The sequence below is a fragment of the Metarhizium brunneum genome, chromosome 3 (assembly GCF_013426205.1).
Source record: "Metarhizium brunneum chromosome 3, complete sequence".
Lineage (NCBI taxonomy): Eukaryota > Fungi > Ascomycota > Sordariomycetes > Hypocreales > Clavicipitaceae > Metarhizium > Metarhizium brunneum.
Window position 1 is genome coordinate 1,594,492 of NC_089424.1, and position 24,432 is coordinate 1,618,923.

The 24,432-nt window shown below is 50.2% G+C and overlaps 7 protein-coding genes across 7 annotated transcripts; 3 read left to right on the forward strand and 4 right to left on the reverse strand.

The window, feature by feature from the left end:
- Positions 1–315: 315 nt before the first annotated feature.
- ATG26 (Sterol 3-beta-glucosyltransferase) lies at positions 316–4,650 on the reverse strand (the record flags this gene model as incomplete). The annotated part of the gene is made up of 6 exons (XM_014688838.1): positions 316–1,499; positions 1,563–2,392; positions 2,456–3,223; positions 3,281–3,517; positions 3,583–4,252; positions 4,407–4,650. The coding sequence occupies 6 exons, from the start codon at positions 4,648–4,650 to the stop codon at positions 316–318; spliced, it is 3,933 nt and encodes a 1,310-aa protein (XP_014544324.1).
- Positions 4,651–5,751: 1,101 nt separating this feature from the next.
- Positions 5,752–6,464, reverse strand: G6M90_00g057440 (uncharacterized protein; the record flags this gene model as incomplete). The annotated part of the gene is made up of 4 exons (XM_066130643.1): positions 5,752–5,786; positions 5,864–5,959; positions 6,074–6,281; positions 6,462–6,464. 4 exons carry the CDS (start codon positions 6,462–6,464, stop codon positions 5,752–5,754), a joined length of 342 nt encoding a protein of 113 aa, XP_065986688.1.
- A 1,175-nt stretch (positions 6,465–7,639) lies between these two features.
- On the reverse strand, positions 7,640–9,216 carry G6M90_00g057450 (uncharacterized protein; the record flags this gene model as incomplete). Its single annotated transcript, XM_014688840.1, has 3 exons — positions 7,640–7,951; positions 8,026–8,175; positions 8,236–9,216. The coding sequence occupies 3 exons, from the start codon at positions 9,214–9,216 to the stop codon at positions 7,640–7,642; spliced, it is 1,443 nt and encodes a 480-aa protein (XP_014544326.1).
- Positions 9,217–13,209: 3,993 nt separating this feature from the next.
- abcd1_0 (ATP-binding cassette sub-family D member 1) lies at positions 13,210–15,980 on the forward strand (the record flags this gene model as incomplete). Its single annotated transcript, XM_066130644.1, has 4 exons — positions 13,210–13,839; positions 13,915–14,970; positions 15,068–15,521; positions 15,589–15,980. The coding sequence occupies 4 exons, from the start codon at positions 13,210–13,212 to the stop codon at positions 15,978–15,980; spliced, it is 2,532 nt and encodes an 843-aa protein (XP_065986839.1).
- A 1,404-nt stretch (positions 15,981–17,384) lies between these two features.
- On the forward strand, positions 17,385–18,494 carry G6M90_00g057470 (uncharacterized protein; the record flags this gene model as incomplete). Its single annotated transcript, XM_014688842.1, has 2 exons — positions 17,385–17,779; positions 17,873–18,494. The coding sequence occupies 2 exons, from the start codon at positions 17,385–17,387 to the stop codon at positions 18,492–18,494; spliced, it is 1,017 nt and encodes a 338-aa protein (XP_014544328.1).
- A 795-nt stretch (positions 18,495–19,289) lies between these two features.
- Positions 19,290–20,467, forward strand: xyl1 (NAD(P)H-dependent D-xylose reductase xyl1; the record flags this gene model as incomplete). The annotated part of the gene is made up of 3 exons (XM_014688843.1): positions 19,290–19,434; positions 19,575–20,365; positions 20,432–20,467. The coding sequence occupies 3 exons, from the start codon at positions 19,290–19,292 to the stop codon at positions 20,465–20,467; spliced, it is 972 nt and encodes a 323-aa protein (XP_014544329.1).
- Positions 20,468–20,808: 341 nt separating this feature from the next.
- On the reverse strand, positions 20,809–22,068 carry sds22 (Protein phosphatase 1 regulatory subunit SDS22; the record flags this gene model as incomplete). Its single annotated transcript, XM_014688844.1, has 3 exons — positions 20,809–20,825; positions 20,893–21,771; positions 21,831–22,068. 3 exons carry the CDS (start codon positions 22,066–22,068, stop codon positions 20,809–20,811), a joined length of 1,134 nt encoding a protein of 377 aa, XP_014544330.1.
- Between the last annotated feature and the right edge of the window lie 2,364 nt (positions 22,069–24,432).

A 24,432-nucleotide genomic window follows, 5' to 3' on the forward strand; every position in this document is an offset into this window, starting at 1 on the left:
ATGAAGTCAGGTGAGCAAAAGTTACACGATCCGCTTGGCGGACTGCGTAGTTGATAGTTCTGGCCACTCGTTATTTCTTGGAAACAACAGGCCAGGGTGCTAAATCGTTCATCCTCTTATTTCACTTCTTTAACATGTCTTTTTTTTTTTTGCATTACTATTGATTCATAGCATCACGGTCAGATATGGTATCAGCTCCTCGTCGGTGATTTAATCAGGGGCTTCATTCGCTAAAACAATGCATATATGCTTCATGAATATTCGTTGCTGGGTATCCTGATTTATCCGTCTAGAATTGGAAAGAACCAAATCCAATCACTTTCCTTCTGTTGCTTCATCGCAAGCTCTGGATGCTGACCTTGATCTTGATCTTGATCCTGACCCTGAAGGGCCGGCGCAATCGCCTCTGTGCAATTTCAAGCTCTCTTCCAAAGCTCGCTTTAGTTCCTCGTCTTCGCTATCGGTTTCTGCTGCTGCTGCTTTTCCTTTCCCTTTGTTCAGCTGACTATGGAATTCTGCCTCAGCCAAGCTTTGCTTCTTTACATATTCCAAGACAATGTCCTCCTCAGTTTGTTGGTTGTGCTCGCGAGCCATATCCTGTTTCGATGCTTCAATAGCTCGCTGAAGCTCTTCCTCGTCATCAAATGATGGAGGAGTCGGCACATTCTTTGATTCTTCTATGGCTCGTTGAAGATCGGCATCATGTTCGTCTGCTTGTGCAGTGCCACTACCCTGGGCACTGTGTATCTCCGTAGTAAATGCGTCCAGTTCTGATATGCCAGTTTCTTGAGGGTGGAACAAATCCTCTATATGGCTTGCCAGACTTTGCTGGATGGCCTGTTCTACAAGCGACTGGTATTCTTCGTCTGTAATCTGGTACTCCTCGTCCTCGAATATGCTGAGGTCCTTTTCTGGAATTTCTTCAGAGTCCTCCGGTAACGTCTCTAGTAGCGCCCCTCTTGCACGCATGGCTCTGATGCTTTCCCGAATAGCTGCCTCGATCATCGCATCTTCTTCGATATTGCCTCTAGATGTTTCCCGAACCGAGGTTTGGATTGCTTGTTCGAACTCAGCATCATCTGATGAGCTTGGCCGGGCACTAGAAGAGCTGCTTGATGGAGGCACAGGCGCGTCGACGAAGCCTCTCTTTTGCGTCTGCAGCCTCTTTCTTTCTTCTGCCGACATTCCGCGAGTGTGAAGCCAGCTTGTCTTAGGTCGAGAGAATGGTAAGTCTGATTGCGTGGACTGTTCTGATCCTGCTGGTGCCTTCTCGGCTGTCTTTTCCTTTCGCTTCAACATATAATAGTTCTTCAGATCCCATTTCGAATTGTTCCACCGAATAATAATGTCAGACTTTTCCTCCTCGCTTGCTCTGGTCAGATCTTGCGTCCCCTGGACGACCCTAGAAGTAATGATGTAGTTTTGGACGCTCTTCGTAAACATTTTGTTGACCTCCGCGTGGACGCCTTGCATCATATAGGCAGGAACACCCCATATGCCTTTACCATGTCAGTAAAATTCGGGCTCAGTTAAATCAAAGTGTTAGACCATGAGGAACTTACCAGCAGCAGGCTTAGCAATAAGGCCTCCAATGCCCTTTCCGATGCCCTTGACGAATCCACCGGGTCCTTCCTTTTCAGCTCCTCGAATTGGTTGCGTAACCAAACCGGCAATGCCATCGAAGAAGCCATATCCAAGCTCTTTGCCAGCAATCTTGATACCACTATTGAGGTCGGTGACTTTCTCTATGGGTCGGACAGTATCGTCATTGTAGAGTCTCGGAATATTCCTGAATCCCTTAGCCAGCCCCAAACAGAAATTCATCGGACTCTTCACGCCTGTAGACACAGCACGGCCTACACTTCGTCCAGCTCCAACGGTGGCATCCAGACTTATCCCCAGAGGCGACGGGTCTCTACGAGAGAATGTTTGTCTTAGCTGATCACTGGATGCTCGGGCCCTAAGTCCAGTCCTGGAAGGTGTTCTAGAGCTTCCGCTTTCTGCATCTCCTCCAGATCTAGCTACAGACCTCGGTTCCACGAGAGATTGTGATGCGGAAGATAGTTCGGTGAGCGATCGATTGGAATCAGCAGTTGGAACTCTTGACTCTTCTTGACCTTCTCTTTCCCGAGAGGTAGGACTAAACAAGTCAGTAGTAGACTCGTTCTGGGATATCGTGTCCGTTGTAGCTAGTGTGAGTTTGCTAGACGAGCCTAGTAAGGTTGATGTCTCTGAGCTTTGACCATCCTTGGGACGTCGAGATTTGAATAATTCCCGAGGAACATCTGCGATAGCCATGCCAATTCCACTCAGGTCGCCGATGAGCGAAGCAGCGCCAGCCGAAACGGGGTCAGGTGGCTGATCTTCTGTATTGTACTCGACAGGTCGATACCTGTGGTGAATTTGAGTCAGCTGTTTCTTTTCAGATGAATTCCAGGACGCAATAATTACTTACAACTTCAAATCTTTGTACGCTATCAGACCTGCATCTATCAGCACCGACGCTGCCAGCGGCGACAAGCGTACCTTGGTTCTTCTGACTCGCCAAGCGGCAGTTCGGCTGGGTGCTACCGAGCAACGCAGAGAATCGATATCGAGGTGCTTATGGAAGCTCTTTGCACCAACATCTGTTCCAGCTTCCTCTCGGATTTTGTGTCCCAGCTCTTTTGCCCTCTCTTGGGTATCGGTCTCAAGGCAGAACTTGATGGCTTCAGCCAATTTTTCTGCAGTGAGATCTTTATGACGAATTGGCTCCGGCCCAGCCTTCGCCCTTGCAATCATGGCTCCCCAAAATGGCTGGTCTCCAAAAAAGGGTACAACAATCGTAGGTTTTCCAGCCTTGATACCAGCCGCAGTCGTTCCAGCTCCGCCGTGATGTACAACAGCCGAAACATGCTCAAAAAGCCAATCATGCGGCACATTGCCCAGCATGAACACACCTTCAGGAAGACCAACATCATCTGCACCCAAACCACCCCAGCCCTTCGATACTAATGCCCGAACACCGGCGAGATGAATTGCGTCAAATATCATTCGAGTCATGGCATTTGGGTCATCCACGACTATGGACCCAAATCCAATATAAACCGGGGGTGGGCCGGCTTCAAGGAATGCGGCGAGCTCTGGGTCCGGTATATAGGACGACGCTAGATTAAGAAAGTAAAAGCCCGAAATGTCGATATGCCTCCCCCAATCATTCGGTTTTGGTATCAGCGCTGGGGACCTGTTCAATAAAACTTCAGACATAGCTCCTTCAGAAGGGTCAGAGGATTCAGCCTACCAGCAATAGGTGTAGGGAACCTTGAGGCGATTTAGCAGGCCAGGCGCCCAGATAAACGACAGGGATGGCAAGTCAAGTGCTTTTTGACGAAAGCGGTTAATAACATCACCGAGACCTTGCCATGTCAGCATCTCTACCAATGTATAGGTCATGTAGTTAGTCATGACGTCGTCAGCGTTAGAAGATTGGATATTCGCCAGAGGGTGGGGGAATGCCCTCGTAGGTGACCACGGCATGCTATCACTGAGTAAGTAAAGTAATTGACTGCTTGATGTTGAATGTCAAGACAACGCGGGACTTACGTGAACATCATGTGAACCGGGATGCCAAGCTTCTCAGCGACATGGATGTGGGCAAAACTTGGGGGGTTTGCAATGATAGCATTTGCCACAAATGGTTGATCATGTCCGTCTCCCGGCATTCCAGCAGCCAGGTCCAACGGCTCATTAATCCTATGTGGCTTTGGCGGAGGTCCTAGACCATCGCCTGCCTCGATACAGGATCGCCAACATCCAAGAAGCATTTCTTGTATCCCCCGACGTCGTTTGCTGACTTCTCCGCTCTTCAGAGCATCGATTCCAGGCATCAATCCAGGGTGTTTTACCATGAAGGCCATGAGTTCGGCAGGATCGCCTCCAATGTTGAAAAACTCCAAGTCATTTTCCTCGACAAAGGATTTGAACGTTGGATGAGTCGCTATCCGAACTCTGTGTCCGTATGATTCCTTCAGGACCTTTCCCAGGGCCACAAAAGGCTGGACATCACCTCGAGAACCGACAATTTGGATAACGACGTTAAGGCTGGGTGGAGGCGGCTGACCTGGCTCAGCACTTAGACCAGGCGGGATATATGCTGGCGGTAGAGCAGGTTCGGCTTGAGGCTCTACTGAGATTTGGCTGTCGATAGTCGGGGCAAGCAAATTTGCAAGCCGTCGGTTCTTGGTGTGAAGGTTGATATTAATTCTACCATCGTCTATATTGACCGTGTGTGGTTAGCCTTTGTTCGCCAGCGTCCTATGCATTGCTACATTGCCTGCCACTGTAGCCTTTCGATGCCCCGATGTCGCCCACAAAGAATCACAGAGCCCGAGTGCGTCAACTGCCAAGGTACGTGCTATTGGACATACCTGTGATTTCGGCACCAGCATCGAAGCCTGGTTGTGAAAATCGGACGTGGTTATGCTGTTCGCCATATGCGGGGGGTTCTGCATCGTTGGGCCCGTCGAGGCTTGGGACCAAGAAGCCGTCGGTAACTAGAGCCGCAGCGCCATCATCGCAGTCCACAACCGCCTGTGTTGGAACGTACGGTTGGATCTCCGGTGGCTGACCATTCTGCATGGCCAGCCTCTGCTTCTCGTCGAGAATCTCCATGTCGGTCCAAAGCTTCCAATCGCCCCTGCAGCCCGTGCATGTGTCGAGTTGCAGCTCAAGAAGTCGAGTTTGGAACGCAGGCACCAGCTATCACTCTATGGATATGTGGTTCCGACGGGGCTCAAGTGCTGGCAAACATTTGAGGGTGGATTGCTCGTGCAACAGTGTAAAGCTCATCAGGCAGCCAACAAGCTGCACAGGGGCTTGACGGCGTTGCGGCAAGGCATGCGAGAGGTGAATCGATGGGAACAAGTCTCAAGAGTCTGGTCGTCAAGCAGTATCATGGAGTAACGTGTGGTAGTGAGTCGTGCTAGTGTCCAAATTTAGTCTTCATGACGCCAACCAACCCTGGGCATGTGCCCGCCGCTGACGAGTTCGACGCGACTGCTAGGGTGGCAGAGCAGCGCCGCTTTTAGAACCAGTCTTTACAGAGTAGAAAGCTTCAGCTTCAAATGTCGACACGGCGCGAGTGCCCCACTTCCCAAGGACGTTGACGTACATATGTATGTATGCCTATCAACAGGTACTCGTGCCACACCAAGACGAAGGATTGTTGATACCAAGTTACTAGACAAGGGAATACACAAAGGTCAGGTAAAATGTTCCTTCTTCCATTGAACGATTATGAAGATATCTCTCTGCATTGCTTATGAGAGAACACCAAGGCCAAGTTGTATTCATTAAACAATTAAACCCTAACTTATATTCGCATTAGGAGGTTTACCAAGCGAACCACCAAAGCCGTCCCATGAGCCGCGTTGCCTCCGTTTAACAAGTCTCAGCATATGATTTCGGGTCAGACATTGCATATCACACGAGAAATATCTTGGAAGCGACAAAGCTGGCACGTTTCTAATAAACGACAAATGAAAGCTTTTGGTATGATACAAGACGCCGCATAGTTTAGGACGCTCCGCTTGTGGCTAGGAGCAATCTAAAAAAAAATAACGTGCCAAGTCCTCTGGTCCCGTTTCTCATGACTTTTGTCATGATACCGTCTGGAAGCATGACGCCACCACGATGACTCCAAATCAGCTTTAGAATCACCCATTATCCGCCCCTGGTCGACAATAATGACTGCATCCACGTTTCGTCACCTATTTAGCTCGAGAATCGTCGGGTAATCTTGGCAATCACTGGTAAATTGCGTTAGTGGCTTGCCTTAAACAGCAAGCAGTGTCTCCAAGGTAGAGAAACAAAACTGAGCACATACCATGCAAAGCCACAACGCTGAAAATGAACACAAGAGATAGGACAAGGACAATTACGGGGTCGACCTTCAAGCCAGGAGACTCATCAGTGTATAACCCTGCAAACAATCGGTCAGCCATGCTCTTCCATCGTTTCCAACCACCAACTATTACAGCCGAAGGCCTCAACCTGGGCAGATGTGTGATCAGGGGCAAAGGTTGGGTCGGCATACTCAGCATGGTACTGCTGGAGCCACCGGCGCCCGCCGATCTCGTGCTTGTAGGTCGAGCATTGGCAATCTTCTCCTTTTGGTCGGCAGCAGCGCGACGCCGAATGGCAGTTCGAGGACCACCGGGAGGTGTAGGGGATGAAGGTCGGCCAATGTTGGCACCGCTGGCAGCAGCTGGGGAGTTGGCCGGAGAAGAAGCACGAGGAGAAGACTATAGCATTCGATTAATGTCAGTGAATTGATTTCATCGCGACAAAATAGCGCCCAATGGTGTCTTCTAATATTGCATTACGCTTCGTGAGTACAGCGAAGAGCTGATCGTGTCCTCAAGGACAGCATGCTCAGTCCAGTGTCGCAATGGGCCATTTACAGGAGAAGCTTAAATCCATACCATTTTGTTAAATGTGAACAAAAATTCTCAAAAAGTTCGATTAGGAAACGCTGCAGGATTCCTGAATCTTGAATTGACGAAAGGGGTCGGATGCTGTGATGGTGATTGAAGCAGTAGCAGCGACGAGGGCGGAATGCGGCGCGCCAAATGGGAGGGAGTTGAGGCCACATTCACTAGAAGGGAACCGCAGACCCCAGGTCGGCAAAAAGATTTTCCGCCTTGGCCGATTCATTTTTCGGGGCAAAATCAGTGTACCAGTCCATATTGTGTGTTGACATCATAAACAAACCAACATCACATTTTCACAATTAAGACACATACTTTCGCCATCAGCGTTAACAATTTTGGTGAGACTAAATATATGAGGTTTCGCTAAGTTGCCCTCACATGCCTATTGTCTGGTCCCACGGCATCTACATCAACGCCACCAAAATAATAATAAAACCCAATTCCTTTACAAGTCTGCTGGCAAGCCTGCTTGTATATGTATAACTCAAAACAGTGAAGTACAAGACAACACAAGGAGGAAGGGGGGGTAGAATCGGAACAGAATAATGAGTTGAAGTAGATTAAAGTGGAAGAAACAGTTGAAACTGTGCCAACAGGGACAGGCACGCATCGCGGCCAGCCGCTAACCGGCAGCTTGCAGATCTTGACCGTCGATGAGAAATAATAGTAACAGGTATCATGACCATCTGAGATGACGCTTCATCTTTTGCTCCGCTCCCAATGCGCGTCTTTGAGAGAGAGAGATTACCAAGTTGTCGGGCCGCAGACCCGTAGGGTGAAAGAATAACTGGTTGTTCCTCCATGAAAGCAAAGCTATTGCAATTCCGTGTTTTTTGTTTCCCCATTCCAACTTTTTTTTTCAATTCGGAGTCCTTTTGGCTGTAATGGGATGAGTCTGGTCGAACGGGATATTTCGCTCAAGAAACAGGCAGTTTCCCATTGTTATCAAAACAAAAGTCTAGCCGGTGTAGAGGGTCCTCCTCCTCTCCAGCTATGGCCGATTATATATGATTAGACAGTAATACATCTACATCAGAGAAGGAATGATCTGATACCAAAACGCCAGCCGCTATGATTCCAAGACTGCAAACCGCGGTGCTTTCTCGATGATGATAGTTGTGATGAAGAGTGAAATAGAAGAAACAAAGAGTTTTAGGAAAATTGGTATCTCAAAGAGTGACATCAAGGACCAGGCTGACGTCTGCAACGTTGGGGCCAGCCAAGTCCTCAAGAACGGGGATAAGATCTAATAATTCGTTGTCATGAGCGTCGGAGAACCAACTGCTGATTGGGACAGCATGCTGTGGGTGAAATATATAGGAGGTTGGCGAGTTGTCGATGATGATGGTGTCTTTGAGGTCCCGCCCGATTTGGGACAAATCTTTCACGTAGTTGCCTTGATGGTTGTAGCAGCTCTCTCGAAACAATCGGTGGTGGACCACTTTGTGAATGTCCAGCTGATCCAATAGAGGGTCGCCGTACTATCAGGAACGGTTAGTCCTATCCTGTTCAAGAAACCGCATTCCATCGATGGCGAGAACCATTGCACACGTACCTTAGAGACAGACGCCGTGAAGACTACGACTTCGTAAAGTTCACCCACTCTCTTCATGAATTCATCTACGCCGGGCCGCTTGATAACGTAAACATTATGATAATTGCCTTCAATTTCCACAGGTATTGTAAAATCAGCTTGGTGAAGAATCTGAGAGGGCGGGAAAATTAGTAATTGTTGGTCATTTTGTACTTGGCAAATAGTGCTTACTTTGAATGAACTGTGAACAAGAGTCTCATCTAGATCCAAAACAAGGCACTTTCGGCCTTTATGTTCTGCTGCAATTGGAGGCAGAAGCCAGGATTGCGGCTCTGGAACAGAAGCTCCAGTCTCCGCTACGGGAACGGTGGAGACAGCTGAAGGTCCAGAAGCTGCGGGAGGTGGTGGTATCGTTCGCGGTTGTGAGTCCTGTGAATCCTCCACAACTGGCGTCTCTTCGGGCTCCTCTTTCCCCTCGTCTTGCATTTCCACGTCGCCAGTATTGGTTGCAGCGGCCATATCTGGGGATTCCGCACCCTCATCCGGCGATCCAGGCGGGTAATCCACAGTTACGGCAGGGGGTACAGGTTGTTTCGATTCATTCTTTGCTTGCTCGGGGTTTGGTTGGGGCTCCTGTGTGCTGCTTGAGGGTTGGATTTCGGTTTCATCGAGAGAAGGAACGCTCTGGCTACGTTCCTTTTCGTTCAATGACTTTCCGGGTTGCTGCTCCTGAGCGGCATGCGGTTTCGGCTTTGCAGTAGCTGGCCGCGGGGAAAGCTTTTCGACTTTCTGAACATTCACGCTTTCGTCTTCTTCCAGTGCATTGGCGGTATCAGGAACGCCACAACAACCCAGTAACGATAAAAGCCCTCCATTCTTCTTCTTCTTTCGTCTGCGTTTCTGCTCGCTAGTAGACGGTGAACTCGGTTGGAAACTGCCGGGGTTGTGCCCACGCTCGCTATCGCCACCAGTTCGATTTGTTGACGCACTACCATTTCTTTGCCTCCCAGGCACACTGCCTCGTGACTCTTTAGACCGGCCATCAATACTACTTCTTTGATCGGTAACAGTCGCACCACTCAGGCCAGTGGAGGCGGTCGAGGACTGGTTTCTTTGTTGCGATGAGGATCTTGAAGGCACCTTTAACAGGCCACGACCGCTCTTGGACGTTGCCCCTTCATCGGGCGACAACTGGTTGCCTTCATTTCCCATGTCGAATGCGGAGAAGCCTGATGGCTTGAATGATGGGCTCCTTTGGCGTATGACAGCAACCGTCTTCACAGTTCTATAGTAATACAAAAATACGTAGGTTAGCGATATTCGTTTGCAAATGATTTAAAACATAGAAGCAGAGGGGGGCATGTGTTTTTGCTAGAAGAGGGTCGCCGGGTGCCACAAGTTGAGATTTCAATTCTCTTAGCCAGCTTCGAAGCTGCTTTCCGCGGCATTGCTTTGGGGGCTCCTCACTATTGCCCATAGCACCAATGGGCCCTCCAGTGATAAGAGATGTATGTTTGTGTATTTGAAGATTTGGGGAAATTTGCGCTTGAAACCGCGCGCAGGACATGAAGCCTACTAGGAGAACTCACCTCGGTCCCTCCTCTTAATCCGGAGCCTATTGACCAACCGTGAATTGCGCAACCACTGCAAGACTGACACAGGATAGTCAGCCCTCGAAGCGGGCAATGCACAACTGGTTGGCCGACGTCTTGAGCGTTCAGGAAAGAAGCCGTTGACGATGGTCGAGGCGCAAAATTAGGGAGTCGCCCAGGCGTCAGAGTCAGGGCTGGCACCTTGTGAGGTTGGGCTGGGTGGGTAGATCGGCTAGGGCGCTGCCTACATTAGCCAAGGGCCGCAAACGGCAAGAATTGAGGCGACGCAGATGGAGACGCGAGGATATAGAAATCGCGATGATCTGTAGGAGGAACGCTGACGGTGAACAAAGAAAGACGCGGAGGCGACGTATCGGAGCTGAAGAGCCGTGCAGCACAAGCGAAATGACAGTCTTTAACCTTTGGGATGGGCGGCTGGGCGAGAGCGGCGAGAGCCTATTCAAAAGCTGGAGCGGGCGAAGTGGGCGAGTGGACGGGGACGGCTAGAGGCACCGGTTGGCCCAGCTAATTTCAGCCAAACAGAGCCCTCGAGAGCACACACAGCACACACAGCACACGCGCGCAGGGACTGGCACTGGGCCACCAAGCACCAGACATGGTTGGACACTGGACGGAGTCAGTGAGCGAGCGAGGTGCAGAGTCAATCAATGTCAATGGTCCAAGGTCAGCGTGCAGACAAGCAGACAACAGTGCAGACACAATTGGGGACATTAGGAGCCTGGAGCGTGCAAGGACACGGCTGGAGGGGCCGGCAGAGGGGCGCTGAGGTGTGAGTGGAGTTCAATGTTCTCCGTCAGATGAACCAACAGGGGGCTGGAGGTAGGGTATGATCTGTAGCAGTGCGGGGTGCACCTTTTTCGCACGTGCCGCTGGCTGTGTGCAGCCCCCAGACCACACGGTGCATCCCGCGCAGTCACGAACCGTGCCTGGTTACCCTCATAAGTTCCTGGACCTGTCTCTCCTGCCTCTCCCACGTCCTAATCATCTCTAGTGTAGCCGCCAAGCTCCCTCATCTTAACAATGGGCCTCGATGAATCCAGGAACTTAAGAAGCAAGACCCATGCCACCAAATGTTTGGCGTTGATTCTAGGCCCCATTTGCTCTGTAATCACGCCTGCATGCTGGCTAGAACCAATCCAATACCAGGGCCGCCGCCCAAAGCTGTGTTCTATTACCGCGCTCTGCACCGGACACTTTGCGAAGTGGCCCGCTGTCCTTGCCAGCCGGAGAACTCTATCTACGTGCATGTATGTATATGTACTCCATCACACATCTAGTAGATGTCGTCGGGTACAGCAATACTACTCTCGAGCGCGACAAGGAGGACTCAGATATTGTATGCGTGCACCGTGCACTTGGAGTTGAAAGTTCTCAACTGTTGTCACGGCGTCCGGGCACCCTTGTTGACCCAAGCCTCCGAGTTTCTACTGCTAATTCATCTGCTGTTATTGTACTCCGTACTTGCTGTCACTTATGTGTTGTTGCCAGCGGTGTCTCAGACTTCTAAAGTTACTTAGACTTGAGTGCAGTTGTACATACATATGGATGGACGGGGCACTTGTGACAGACACGATGACTCTTGTACTAAAATGACGAGGAATTCGGTGTCTTCACTATGGCGGTCAGGTGTTGGAGACAGAAACCGAGAGAGGGTCATGGTGAATGCTAGTACTGTTCTCACTGTCACCCTACTTGAAGTACTTAGTACGTAGCATGACCTCTGTGGGTATCCATTGATCCGCGTGTTATGGACGAAGCACGGGATATCTGTGTCTGGATTGTGTGCAGTGCAACTCTAGATCATCCCATCAACCATCAGGGCCTGGGGGATTCCCGTTGCAGTGCACACACTCCCGTGTTATTTGCATTCGTCTCTTCTCGATATACTCAATAGTCCATACATACAACCCCTAAAGTAGGCGATCATACGGAGTACTACTTCGCATGTAGACACGCACGAACTCCTGCCCTGTTCCCTGTTCCTCTCCAATTTTCTCTCTCCGGTCGGCCTTTGCATCACAATATGTCTCTCCTCTCTGACTGGTCGCAGCCACGACTGGACACATTGTGTATACTACTACGGAGTACATGCTCACACATCAATCGACAATGCCTCCGGTCAAGCCCGTCTAGGCAGAATAATGGTTGGCTGGCTGCCTTTATTACGGAGTACGGAGTACATACTGCCGAGTATCCAACCGCCTATTACGCCCCCATACCCTATTGCTGTTCTGTACTCCGTACCTACGGGCTGGATGCAACCAAGAGTGTCAACCATCCACCCAGACATGCTGCCTTGCACTCTACTTTTTCATTGGATCTGTTGGCGCCCGACATGCCCCGCCCCAGCATCGGTGTCCAGCCAGTAAGAGGGATCTGGCGCCACATGCATGCTCATGCATCCTGCCTGTGCCTGGCACGCCACCCGGTCGAAGCCTCAGCCTGTCAGCCTGTCCACAGTTGCAATCTGCAACGAAATATTGCCCTCCGAGCTGGGCGCCTCAGAAAGTATGTACCTAGGTAAGTTACGAAGTAGCATTCGAAGCTCTCCATCGGAAGCTTACCCCATTCCCCGGTGAGCGGTCCGTTTGGGCCAGCGTGGTGACTAGGAGGGAGAGCAAGGCTACCCTACACGGTCTTTTTGACCGATCCGCGATTCCCCCCGGTAAGCTTGTATAATAACTAGTGGTGAGTTGTTCTTGCGTGCCGTAGGTGGATATGACCGCATCAGCCGGATATATCAATGCCTGCCTAGGATTCTAGCATTGGTGTTGGCGACTAATGACTATATTGTCTTTTTCTTTGGAAGTTGACCGTTGTTTGAGCTGAGCCAGAAGCATCGTGTGGGGGCACTGTGTACTTTTTTTAGGATTGGATGCATGCCTCGCAAATGATTTTCCCGACTAACACTACACGCCTCAGTGCAAAAAGCAAGTGCTCTACAGTCCTTCGACATATGTCTAAGTACCTACTTAAGTACGTATACTCGTGTACTTAAGTAAGCATTCGCCGCAGTGCCTGGTCGTGGGACACTGGCTGCGCGTATCGACCACTACTTGTATGTACACTCGATTTGTCCACCAGGCACGTGGCTTTGCCAGCAAGTAGTACTTAAGTACGCAGCCTGTCCAGTCAAAAGCCGCGAGCTGGTGCCCCAGTCCTGGCTGCCGCCCCCAGTCAGCCCAGGCTCTGAGAGCACTCCAGCCCACTGTTCGAGCCAGTACGGACATCGGGAGCACATGAGTACTACCGTGCAAGTGCCAACTGCCTCGGATATGTTACGTCAAACGCCTGCCTTCACATGCTGAAGCGCTGACTGCATTTTAGCTGTGGACGACACTCCATTGGTGCGCCACCATGGACATTCCACGACGTCAACTGACAGCAGACTTCAAATGACACTGGACGGCCTACACTCCTACCACCGCAACGTTACTAAAGTCAATCGAACAGCTGTTTGCTGGCTTTATTCGCCTCACTCTCCAGCCGTGACCTCCGTCCTCCGCAGCTGGACTTCATGACTACCCTGTAATCTCGTCCATTCGCGCGCGCAACGGCTTCCGGCATCTCGTTGCGAGCGTTGAACCTCACCATGGCCGCGCAATCCAACCTTCGACGGACGGCTGCTGAGGACGCCTTGGCCGCTTTCATCGACAAATGGACATCGGCTGCGCGATCGAGGTTTCGCGCAACTTCACGAGTCACTCGAATCCTCGCTACTCTTGCCCTCACTCTCACCGTAGTTCTCGGAGGTGAGGGCTACCGGCGGCGATGGAAGCGACAACACCAAGAGCGAGAGCAGGGCCGCAAGTTGGTCCGGACCAATTCGTGGCTTCACAACGATGACGGCTCCCGTACAATCTACGTACCCTACAAAAATGGAACTTCCAAGGTCATCATCAACACCACGAAACCCCTGACATTTGAAGCCCACCGTCGCCTGTTTTTAAATCCACCGCGAGTATCTGGCCTAGGTGATGGTACGGTTCCTTCGGCACAGACGAAACCCGGCCTGAACCTGGCCTTTTTGCATCAATTTTTGAGCCTCCTGAGCATCGTGATCCCACGGTGGTCAAGCAAAGAGGCTGGTCTGTTGCTCAGCCATGGTATATTCTTGATGCTTCGAACATATCTGTCGCTAGTTGTCGCACGGTTGGATGGTGAGCTGGTCCGCGACTTGGTTGCTGGAAATGGAAAGGCCTTCCTCTGGGGCATTGTGAAAGTAAGTTCCGCTCATTTGATGTGCTTCGTTGGCCCATATTCTCCCCAGTGCTGTACTTACCATGCACTTTCACAGTGGTGCGGCTTGGGCGGCTTTGCGTCATATACCAACGCTATGATCAAATTTTTGGAATCGAAGGTGTCTATTGCATTTCGCACCCGCCTCACCCGATACATTCACGACTTATACTTGAACGAGAACTTAAACTATTACAAGCTTCACAACTTGGATGGCGGTGTCGGCCACGGGGCGGATCAGTTTATCACGCAAGATCTAACGCTGTTCTGTGCAGCGGCCGCTAACTTATACTCTTCTCTCGGAAAACCTTTCGTGGACTTATGCGTCTTTAGCTTCCAGCTTTATCGTTCTCTCGGCCCGCTAGCCCTCTCAGGCCTGATGAGCAATTATTTCCTGACGGCCAGCATTCTCCGCAGACTCTCCCCTCCATTTGGAAAACTTAAGGCCGTTGAAGGGCGCAAGGAAGGCGACTTCCGAAGTCTTCACGCAAGGTTGATCGCTAACGCCGAGGAGGTTGCCTTTTATGGCGGTGCTGACATCGAGAAGACATTTTTGAACAAGGAATACAAATCGTTAAAGAGCTGGATGGAGGGTATCTACATGCTCAAGATTCGCTACAACATCTTGGAAGACTTTATTCTAAAATACAGCTGGAGTGCCTACGGCTATCTGCTCGCCTCATTACCCGTGTTCCTCCCAGCGTGGGGTGGGATTGGTGGTGCCGCTGAAATGGTTGACAACTTTGAGAAGGGTGGCCGGGAGCGTAATCGAATGAAGGACTTCATCACCAACAAGAGACTTATGCTGTCCCTGGCGGATGCTGGCGGCAGGATGATGTACTCTATCAAGGATTTGTCAGAGCTCGCCGGATACACTAGCCGAGTGTACACGCTGATTTCTACTCTTCATCGAGTGCATGCAAATGCGTATTACCTTCGCAGCGGACAAAACGAGCTCTACTCGCTGTCAGATGTGCAAGGAACGATCCAAAAGGGTTTCGATGGCGTCCGATTTGAGCATGTGCCAATTGTCGCCCCTGGCTTGTGGCCGCAGGGAGGAGACGAGCTGCTGGACTCATTGTCGATGATTGTTCGTGCCGGCGAGCATCTTCTGGTAAGTAAATGCATATCTTTGATTTTGGCTCATGTCTTTCTACGATATGGGACGGCCAGCATTTGAGCCCGAAGCTTATATTCGATTTCGTATGTAGATATCTGGTCCGAATGGCGTGGGGAAGACTGCTATCAGCCGTATTTTGGCAGGACTGTGGCCAGTATACCGGGGTTTGGTCAGTCGTCCGAAGAATATTGGACAAGACGGAATCATGTTCTTGCCTCAGCGGCCGTATCTCAGTCCTGGGACGTTACGTGACCAAGTCATTTATCCCGATGGCCACGTCGACATGAGAGAAAAGCGCAAGTCGGAAGTGGAACTGCAACGGATCCTGGAAGAAGCGAAGCTGGGCTATCTTCCTGACCGCGAGGGTGGCTGGGACACACGAAAGGAGTGGAAGGATGTGCTCAGTGGAGGCGAAAAGCAGAGGATGCAATTTGCCAGACTGCTGTATCACGAGCCTCAATATGCCATTATTGATGAGGGTACCAGTGCAGTATCTAGTGATGTGGAAGGTCTCTTGTATGAGACGTGCAAAGAAAAGGGCATCAGTAAGTCTGGAAAATACTTACTGTGTATAATCGGACAAGTTAAGCTAATCGTCCTTCCTCCACGCAGCCCTTATAACGATATCGACCCGAGCCTCACTGAAGAGATACCACACATTTAACCTGATGTTAGGCATGGGCGACAATGGCGATGAATGGGAGTTTGAGCGAATCGGCACGGAGCGTGAGAAGATGCAAGTTGAGAAGGAAGTACAGGAACTTCGCGAGCGTTTGGCTGAGGTTGATGAATTGAAGAAGCGACGCGATGAGATCGAGCTGGAGCTTGCCTCGGTGTGGACGGACAAGGGAGACTCTCTGGCCGCTCCTGAATATACACAAAAAGGGGAAGAAGCGGAGCCGCGGAAGATTCAGCTGGAGCAAGAGCAGGAGACTGCCACGGAAGACGGTGAAGACGAGGAATTCGAAGAGACAGAGGAGCGACTCGATGCTGTGGCTACATAGAGATGTATTACGGCATGCCTGATACATGTGGCTGGGAGGGCTTAGACTGTGTACAAAAAATGAATACGTCATGTGTATAAAATAAGGCATGCAGTCATTTTTAGTAAGCTCGTCCTGTGGGAAGAAGAGACGTCAAGATGGACCCAAAAGATCCAATGTTGTAGATAATCAGGGAGCACCGAGAAGTCCACCAGGTCTAACGTCTCCTGAGACTCCTCCCTTCCAAACCGCCTTGTCCCCGAAACCCGCCCTTCGGGCTGCAACACCTGGTTACCATTAAAAACTAACTTACGTACATTCTCATGGCCGCCCTGATAGCAGGGGAACGCGACATTCCTGTGCGCTTCTTCCTTGTGCCAAGATACGGGGGTTGAGGGCCGAAGGGCAGAAGATGGGACATCCGTAGCCGCATCTGGTCAGTAGTAGAGTCCATAGACGCAAGACCATAGATGGCCAGTGGCGACGAGACGCATCGAGTCTTTTGGTCGCTGGAAAAATGTATACACACATTACGAACAACCTTGTTCATGTTTGGCCGCGCACAAAGGAAGCAATGCGACCGGAAGATGAAGCACACTGCCTGGGGCGACATCAGCATCCAGCGTGACAGCTCCAGTGCTGCAAGAGTCTTTTTTCTTGGTCGTGGGAGTACGCGCGCACGACGACTCCTCTTCTGTCAGGAAAAACGAGGAGCTCAGAGTGCGCTGTCCGGTGTACTCGGAGGTGATTGCGTCGAGCGCATGTGCTCACCACTGCATCGACATCTTTGGCCGTCTTGAATAGTGCCAACAAGCCATGTGGGAATTCTACAGTGTCCTGGTGGTCGGGATTGCGCTAACTCGGGAGTTGGGAATGGATAGTCCATAATGTCTCGTGTGCCGAGGATAGTACCTGCCTTTGTCCCCTTGCTTTCCTTGCTTTTTTTATTTCTTCGCATCAACCCTTTCAGGTTTCACCACAATGTCTCTGGTCTCAATCCGCCGCGAACGAAATATTGCCCCGGCTAGGAGAATAGATGGCGGGGCAATGACAGGATAGCTGGTGCCGTTGTAGAGATCTAGTATTGTGTTTCTTGGTGTCGCATTTTGTATTTCTGCGCAGTAATATTCTATTTCACTTGGTTCTGCCCCCCCCTTTCTCCTTCTCCGTATGTTGCGTTGGGTTTTCTTCTAGCTTGTGTAAGTCATATCAGTCAGTACTGGGGGCAATCAACAGCATTCTACTGTGAGCCTTGCGTCTCCTTGTTTCTGTGTGGGAAACTTCAACAAGCATAGGTTTCCGGGCCCTCCTCACTTGACAAATATGAGCCGAAAAATGGATGACAAGAGCCACATCGTGGCAATGGCCCATGAACCATTCTCCCGTTTATCAATCTCCCGTTTATCAATGGCTTCGCAGCCGAAAATGCCACCATTGGTACAAGGTCAGATCGTGACGGAATACAATGATGCCGTCTACAACCCCGGAGCTATTCCCAAGATACCCCTCAGAATTCCTCAAAGATATTCTCGACGGAGCGTAATAGTACCACCCCAGTTGGGTTCATTTTTGCCATCTTCGTCTGCCAGCACCGTCACCATTACCAGCACCGGACACTTGTCCCCCCCTCTCACGCCGGACTCGACCATCGCAGAACTAAAAGACGATATGAGCACTTCTGAAGAGACTGGGGAAGCAGACGAGAAACACTGGTTTGCACAAAGGAAACGATCTCGACGGTTCTTGGCCATTGTGGGCGTTATCACGCTTGTCACTATGGCCGCCTTGGCAGTTGGCCTATCTTTGGGATTAAGAAATAAGTAAGTCCAAAGTGAACAAGACTATATATCCATGATATGTATATTGTGTATTATTCCCTTGGTTCAAGAATGAAAGCTAACACACTGGCTCAGAGTTTCTACCCGAGGCAGTCCAGTAGTAAAGGACAACGGCAATGATTCTGGTCCTCCGCTCCCAGTGGGCGCATTTTCTTTCCAGACGTCTCTTCAGAACATTGATGCCAATTGCACGTCTAAAAGCACAACCTGGGGATGCAACCCCATGACGCAAGACGGTCCGGTCATCTTCCACTGGAACATAACACAGCTCAACTCGTACACGTACACCATCACATCTACCGAGAACTCCTTTGGTCCCAGTTTTGCCAACGTCAGTATGAAGGTCCGCGACTATCGCAAGCCCACAGAACGGCTCGAGTTCTCGTTTCTGATGAACAAGACTGTTACACCATCCGATGCTGGTTCCCCGACCAATCGTGCTGCGAGATGCACTTATAAAAACGTCAAATTCGAGACTACGCTGTATACTAGGAAACGAGGCACTGCGGCCGTCGACCCTCCCAGGAATCACGTAAAGTATGCGGCATGGCCAGGGGACATGGAGATTGTTCAGCTCTTCAACTCAACAATTGGCCAAGCCGTTTGCCAAGATGACATGCGCCACCCAATTGCAGATGTCACCATCGGCCTGGGCGCTTGTCGATGTCGGTACTCGAACATGATGGATAGCTGGTAGTAACCGTGGAACCAGGAGAAGCTGCTGGCACCGAGTTTCTGCGTTTTTGCGCAGAAACTGCACACTTTATTGTTAATTGTTAATACTGTGGATACGGGGGGCATTTGTTGAATTTCATGTAATGGGACTCGGAGTAATACGCCTTTTAATTGCGATGGAGCATGCGTATGAAAAAAAAAGGTGAGACGATATTTTGATACCAACGTGAGTAGCATGCTATTCACGGAACATCTAAGTGATGGAAATAAACATGTACAAGATGAGGCTGTATGGGACCGCTCGCGTTTTGATAATAATGAAGGTGTGTAGATTTTTGACCGTTGACCTGGGGCCTGATGCAGTTTATTAACCGTGTGGGCCTCTTCTGGAGCATCATGTAAATATCAGGCTAAATACTGAGCGGCTCCAGTCATCAATTCATGCTGCGGTGGGTCGCATAAAGTGCCGAGTAGTATGACTGATTGGTAGCAATGGTAACTTTCGGCTGGCTAAAAGTGCAGAAATGTGCCGTTTTTAGCAATGTGAAGCTAAACAGTGTGGATTTGATTCCTTCAAAATAGCCATGCCAATCGGCGGAAAAGGGTCTCATGAACCGCGCAGGTTTCGTTCCCGATGCTCGTAGTGCAAAAAAAAAAAAAAAAAAAAAAAAAAAAAATACAAATAGCCAAACATTTGTTGCCTAATTTCCTCTCCCCCTGCGTGAGAAATATTTCACAATTTACTTTCTCTGGTACTAACAAGAGTGCCTGTCTTGATATCCTAGCTTTCTTTGCCACTCGTGAGAAACGAGCAACCATGGCGCCGCCATCTATTAAGCTTAACAGTGGCTATGACATGCCACAGGTCGGATTCGGCCTTTGGAAAGTCGACAATGCCACTTGCGCCGATATCGTTTACAACGCCGTCAAAGCTGGTTACCGGCTCTTTGACGGAGCCTGCGGTAAGCAAGAACCGATACCAACCGAACTCTCCCCAAGGGAGTCTGATTCGCGTGTCAACACACCCTTTGCAGCATGCACCTCCCCATTAACTGCGCCTGTCTGCTTCCTCTCTTCTAACACCCAAATGCCTTGTACACAGACTACGGCAATGAGAAGGAATGCGGAGTTGGCATCGCCCGCGCCATCCGTGACGGCCTCGTCAAGAGAGAGGAACTCTTCATCGTTTCCAAGCTGTGGCAGACATTTCACGAAAAGGACAAGGTCGAGCCCATTTGCCGCCGTCAGCTAGCAGACTGGCAAGTTGAGTACTTTGACCTGTTTCTCATTCACTTCCCCGTTGCCCTCGAGTACGTTGATCCCGCCACACGCTACCCCCCTGGCTGGTTCTACGACGGCCAAGGAGAAGTCCGCTGGAGCAAGGCGACAAACCAGGAGACTTGGGGTGCCATGGAGAGCCTCGTCGACGCAGGCCTCGCGAGAAGCATCGGCGTCTCCAACTATGAGGCGCAGGGCCTCTACGATATGCTCAAGTATGCTCGCATTCGGCCGGCCACGCTGCAGATAGAACTGCACCCATACCTGCAGCAGAATAACCTTGTCAGGCTCGCCAAGGCAGAGGGCATCGCCGTGACGGCCTACTCGTCTTTCGGGCCCACGGGCTTCATTGAGCTCGACATGGATCGGGCCAAGAACGTGGCTCCGCTGATGCAGCACGAAGCCATCGCTGCCATGGCCGCCAAGCACAGCAAGACTCCTGCGCAGATTCTCTTGCGATGGGCGACGCAACGGGGACTGGCCGTGATTCCAAAGACCTCTAGACCTGGCGTTATGGAGCAGAATATTGAAAGCACCGATTTTGATCTTGAGCAAGCTGACCTGGATCGCATCGCAAAGATGGACCTCAATTTGAGGTTTAACCAGCCCACAAATGTAAGCCGTCAATTATATATATAGTGTGAACTAGCCTTTGAGCAAGGACTTACTTTGCTGCCCTAGTATTTCCCAAGCGACAAGTTGTGGATATTTGGGTAGAAAGCCATATCTTGTGCCGTCTTAGCCAAAGAGAACCAGAATAGAACTCGGTTTACTCCGCACCCGATAGTCCAAGTCTATACAACACTGTCGTCTACACATGCGACGAGAAGATAGAGACCCAAACCATGAATAAACTGGCACAAAATAATCATATCATATGTCCGTCGGCATCGTGTAGCTCAACGGAATTGGGATGCACTTTGCCACGTATTGCAAACTGTCTCCCAATACCTACCTTGACCCATATCATACAATTAGTGTCGCTGTGCACGCTATCGTGAAAAAAACCGGAAACGCCTTGCTTATTACACTGCCTTACTTTACTGAAACATTTAGGCTTATACTCGAACAAAAGCTGTGAGTTAAATGTTAGCAGCATATCCACATGTCTCTCTGTGTGTGTGAGAAAGAGAGAAACTTACTAGCATCGATCTGGCTGACTTGTGGCAAAGCCAATCGGACCTTGTTTCTGTATAGAGCTGGTCCCCGGAGCTGAAGCGGATTCCCTTCAAAATAGACAGTGGTCAGATTCTCCTTGTCTTTCAACACCTTTTCTACCTCTACAAGGTCCCCAATCTGGTTGTAGCTGGCCCAGACTTCTTCAAGCCTGGACAACCCTTCCAGGCCTTTGAGACTGCGAATTTGGTTGTTGGAGATGTCTAGTATGGTTAAATTGGTGTTTCCTTCGATGCCCTCCAATGATTCTAAAGCGTTGTGTGCAATGTAGAGCTCTTCAAGCTGAGGCACCTCCTTTAGTGGTGAGAGGTCTCTGATTCTGTTTGACTGAATGCTGAGAAGACGAAGGCTCGACAAGCCGCCCAGACCAGTAAGGTCGGTGATTTTATTTTTAGCCACCCAAAGCTCCTCCAAATTTCGGAGATTATCGAGGTTCCTCATCTCACGAATGCGGTTGGACCCAAGCTCTAGAGATGTAAGTTTCTGCAACGTATCAAGTCCCTCAATTTTGCTGATCTTGTTGGCGACAAGGAATAATTCCTTGAGCTCCGTCATGTGGCTGATATTCTTGATGTGCTTGATTTTGTTAAAGCTCAAGTCCAGGCAGACGAGATTTTTGAGTTCGTCCATGCCACGCATATGCGAAATCAGGTTGTCATAGAGGTCCAAGTCTTTCAATGTGGCCGCCAGAGGGGCCAGACCTTCGATTTCTTGTATAGTATTCTGCCGAAGGCATATCCGGGCGACGTTTTTGAAACGCTCGAGTCGAAGGGATGAGATGGATCCGATACGGGAATGAGAACACATGATTTCCTCGCTGTCGGAGCTCTCACTTTCGAGTAGATCTATTAGAAAGCATACGTTAATTTGCAGCTCCAAAATCCGGGTTGGGAAGCAAATATACCTTCGTCAGCTCTAATATCTTCTCCAGGTAGGACATTGCTGTCATCGGAGTACTCAGGATCAGAGAGCGCCTCGGGGTTGGACAGCAGAGCAGATTTGGAGATTCGAAGCTTTCCGTCCCATCCTTTGCTGTTTCGCATGCCCGGACTTGCATCTCCTTCTTCGCGTGGCGCCACGCGATCATCTTGAATGTCAATGTGGTGAGGGTGGTCGGTCTCTTTGTCTGGTGCGGATGACATTGTGAAAGGCGGCGGCAGAAGCGTTTCAGTGGCGTTGGGGAGGAGGACTTTCACGCAGCTTGCAGAATGTCCCGCAAGTTTTAAGAGGTTTAGGTGCAGCCCAAAGAGGAGGATGCCAATGAATGGAAGTGAGAAGAGTCGAATGTTAGAAAGCCGTCGCAGGCAGTGGATCGAGCGATGTTTTGAACTAGACTTAGCCAGCGGGTTAAACAATCGACTAGTCACTCTGAGTATTAGTTATAGGCACCTAAGCGCGTGGGTATAGGCTGATAGGTGCCTACAGCGACATGTAGTAACTTAGAACCCTACCGTAATGGTGACATCAGGCCTCAAGGCGGGGCATCCCACCACTCACATGCACTTCGAAACAATCGATGGACTTTTATGTTAAACTTTGTACTCCATAACATATTGCAGATTGGCCTTCTTCTCCGAGGTGGCTGTTTTTGCCTCAACTTACGGTCTGCTTTCAGACTCGACAATCACAAATTACATCCTGAAATTCTGCTGGAGGTTTTGTTCCGGCAATTTGACCCGCTGCGATGCCGCAAATCTAGACCTGTGGCATGGCGATGCTTTGGTCTCGAGGCCTGCCCCTCGCAAGAGACCTACAGGCCTTGAGATGGACGCGAAACAGACAGGAGAGGCCAATTATACAGCCTCGACCTCGGAATAGTTTATTAACTAGAAGGTTACATGTTGCTCCTATCCTCCTGCCACCAGCCATCTTCACCGGGCTCCTTGTTGCTTTGTGGTGTTGGAAATGTGCCATGCTGGTTATGTTGCAAAACACTATTATTTACGATCCATATCTTCCGCCGAATGCGAGGAAAATGAAGATATCCGATTATGCTCGATACTGTCGTGCTATTCAATGGCGGGAAGAGCGCATACGATCCCTGGATGGCACAGAGATTTCTCTTTGCGTAAGCCATGGGGGCGGTCCTAGTGGTACTCGGGCAACAGCTACAAGAAGCGACTGTGTCAAGATACCCGTATATATTTTATACTTTCAAGGTTTGATCTCCTCATACTTTCACACCAGGAATAAGGCAAGCCTGTCTCCTGACGAGCGATGCAGGCAATGCGTCGTCCCTCCCTCCGCGGTTACCAGATATTTCGTCGGTTCTGACCCGTCTTCAACTGGAAGACGACATGTTCCGTTACACCTTAGTAGGCGTAAGCTACCGGGGGTATTGGACATCGCATGATCGACCCTCTGAAACAGGCATCAATAAGGATGCCGAAGCAGCCTTGCGCTGGATCTCTGATCAATATCACCACAGGTCACAGGAAGGCGAGCAACCAAGACCCGCGGTCATTTTTTGGGGCCAGAGCATAGGTTGTGGTTTTGCAACAAACCTGGCAGCCTTGGCATCTTTGTCTCCTTCTCTGACCAATTTGCCAATCAACGCCCTTGTTCTTGAGACACCATTTACAAATACACGCGATATGCTTTCAGCTTTGTACCCGCAGAAATGGTTGCCATACAAACACCTGTGGCCGTTCCTTAGGAGCCGCCTGGATAGTAGGCAGAACCTTGAGGTGATTGGAAGGGGATATTCTGGGACACGACCGCCTGAAATATACATTATCGAAGCAGGAAAAGACGAATTAGTGCCCCCGGACCATGGAAAAAGGCTCCAAAGGCAATGCGAGGATATGGGCCTCCTAGTACAACGTCATACAGTTCATTCCGCTCTTCACAATGATGTGATGTTTCGCCCACAAGGTAGAGAAGCTATTGCAAGATCCATCTTGTCAGCAGCGCGGAAGGCCATAGAAACAAGAAATGAGGAAACGAACTCGATAAGATAGGAGAATCAGAGAAGTCGGTATCACATCCCATCCCGACGAGGGAACATGATAGGCCTGGTACACCGGGTTTCGGTTTTTTTTCTTCTTCTTTTTCTCCCTCCAGAGTCAAAGACTCGTCATCATTCAGCAGCTGCCTGCACCTCCAATAAACGCCACCGGGTTTTTCGAAGCGACCAATAAGTTGCACCTCACCTAGTCCAGTACGACAACCAACGCTTCCGCAGTGGAGACGCGACCAACAGTTCAAGGCACCCAGGGATGATCGACCCAGCCAGCTCGCCAGGAACAAGCCTAAGCTATCTCTCATGGCACTGGCAAAAAGCACGGTATCCATGTGCAGAGACAAAGACGAAGTCCGTTCACTTCTCCAGGCGTGGTGAGGATCTGCTTAGAGCTTCAATATCTCGGAACTACTGAGACTGCCGGCAAGATGAAAGGCCTTCCAAATGGCATAAATCGATGAATATGGGAACCTGCAATGCCTCTTATGCACATCTCTCTGACCCTTTGACGTTGGAAATTGCTATTATATCCGCTGAGGTGCAG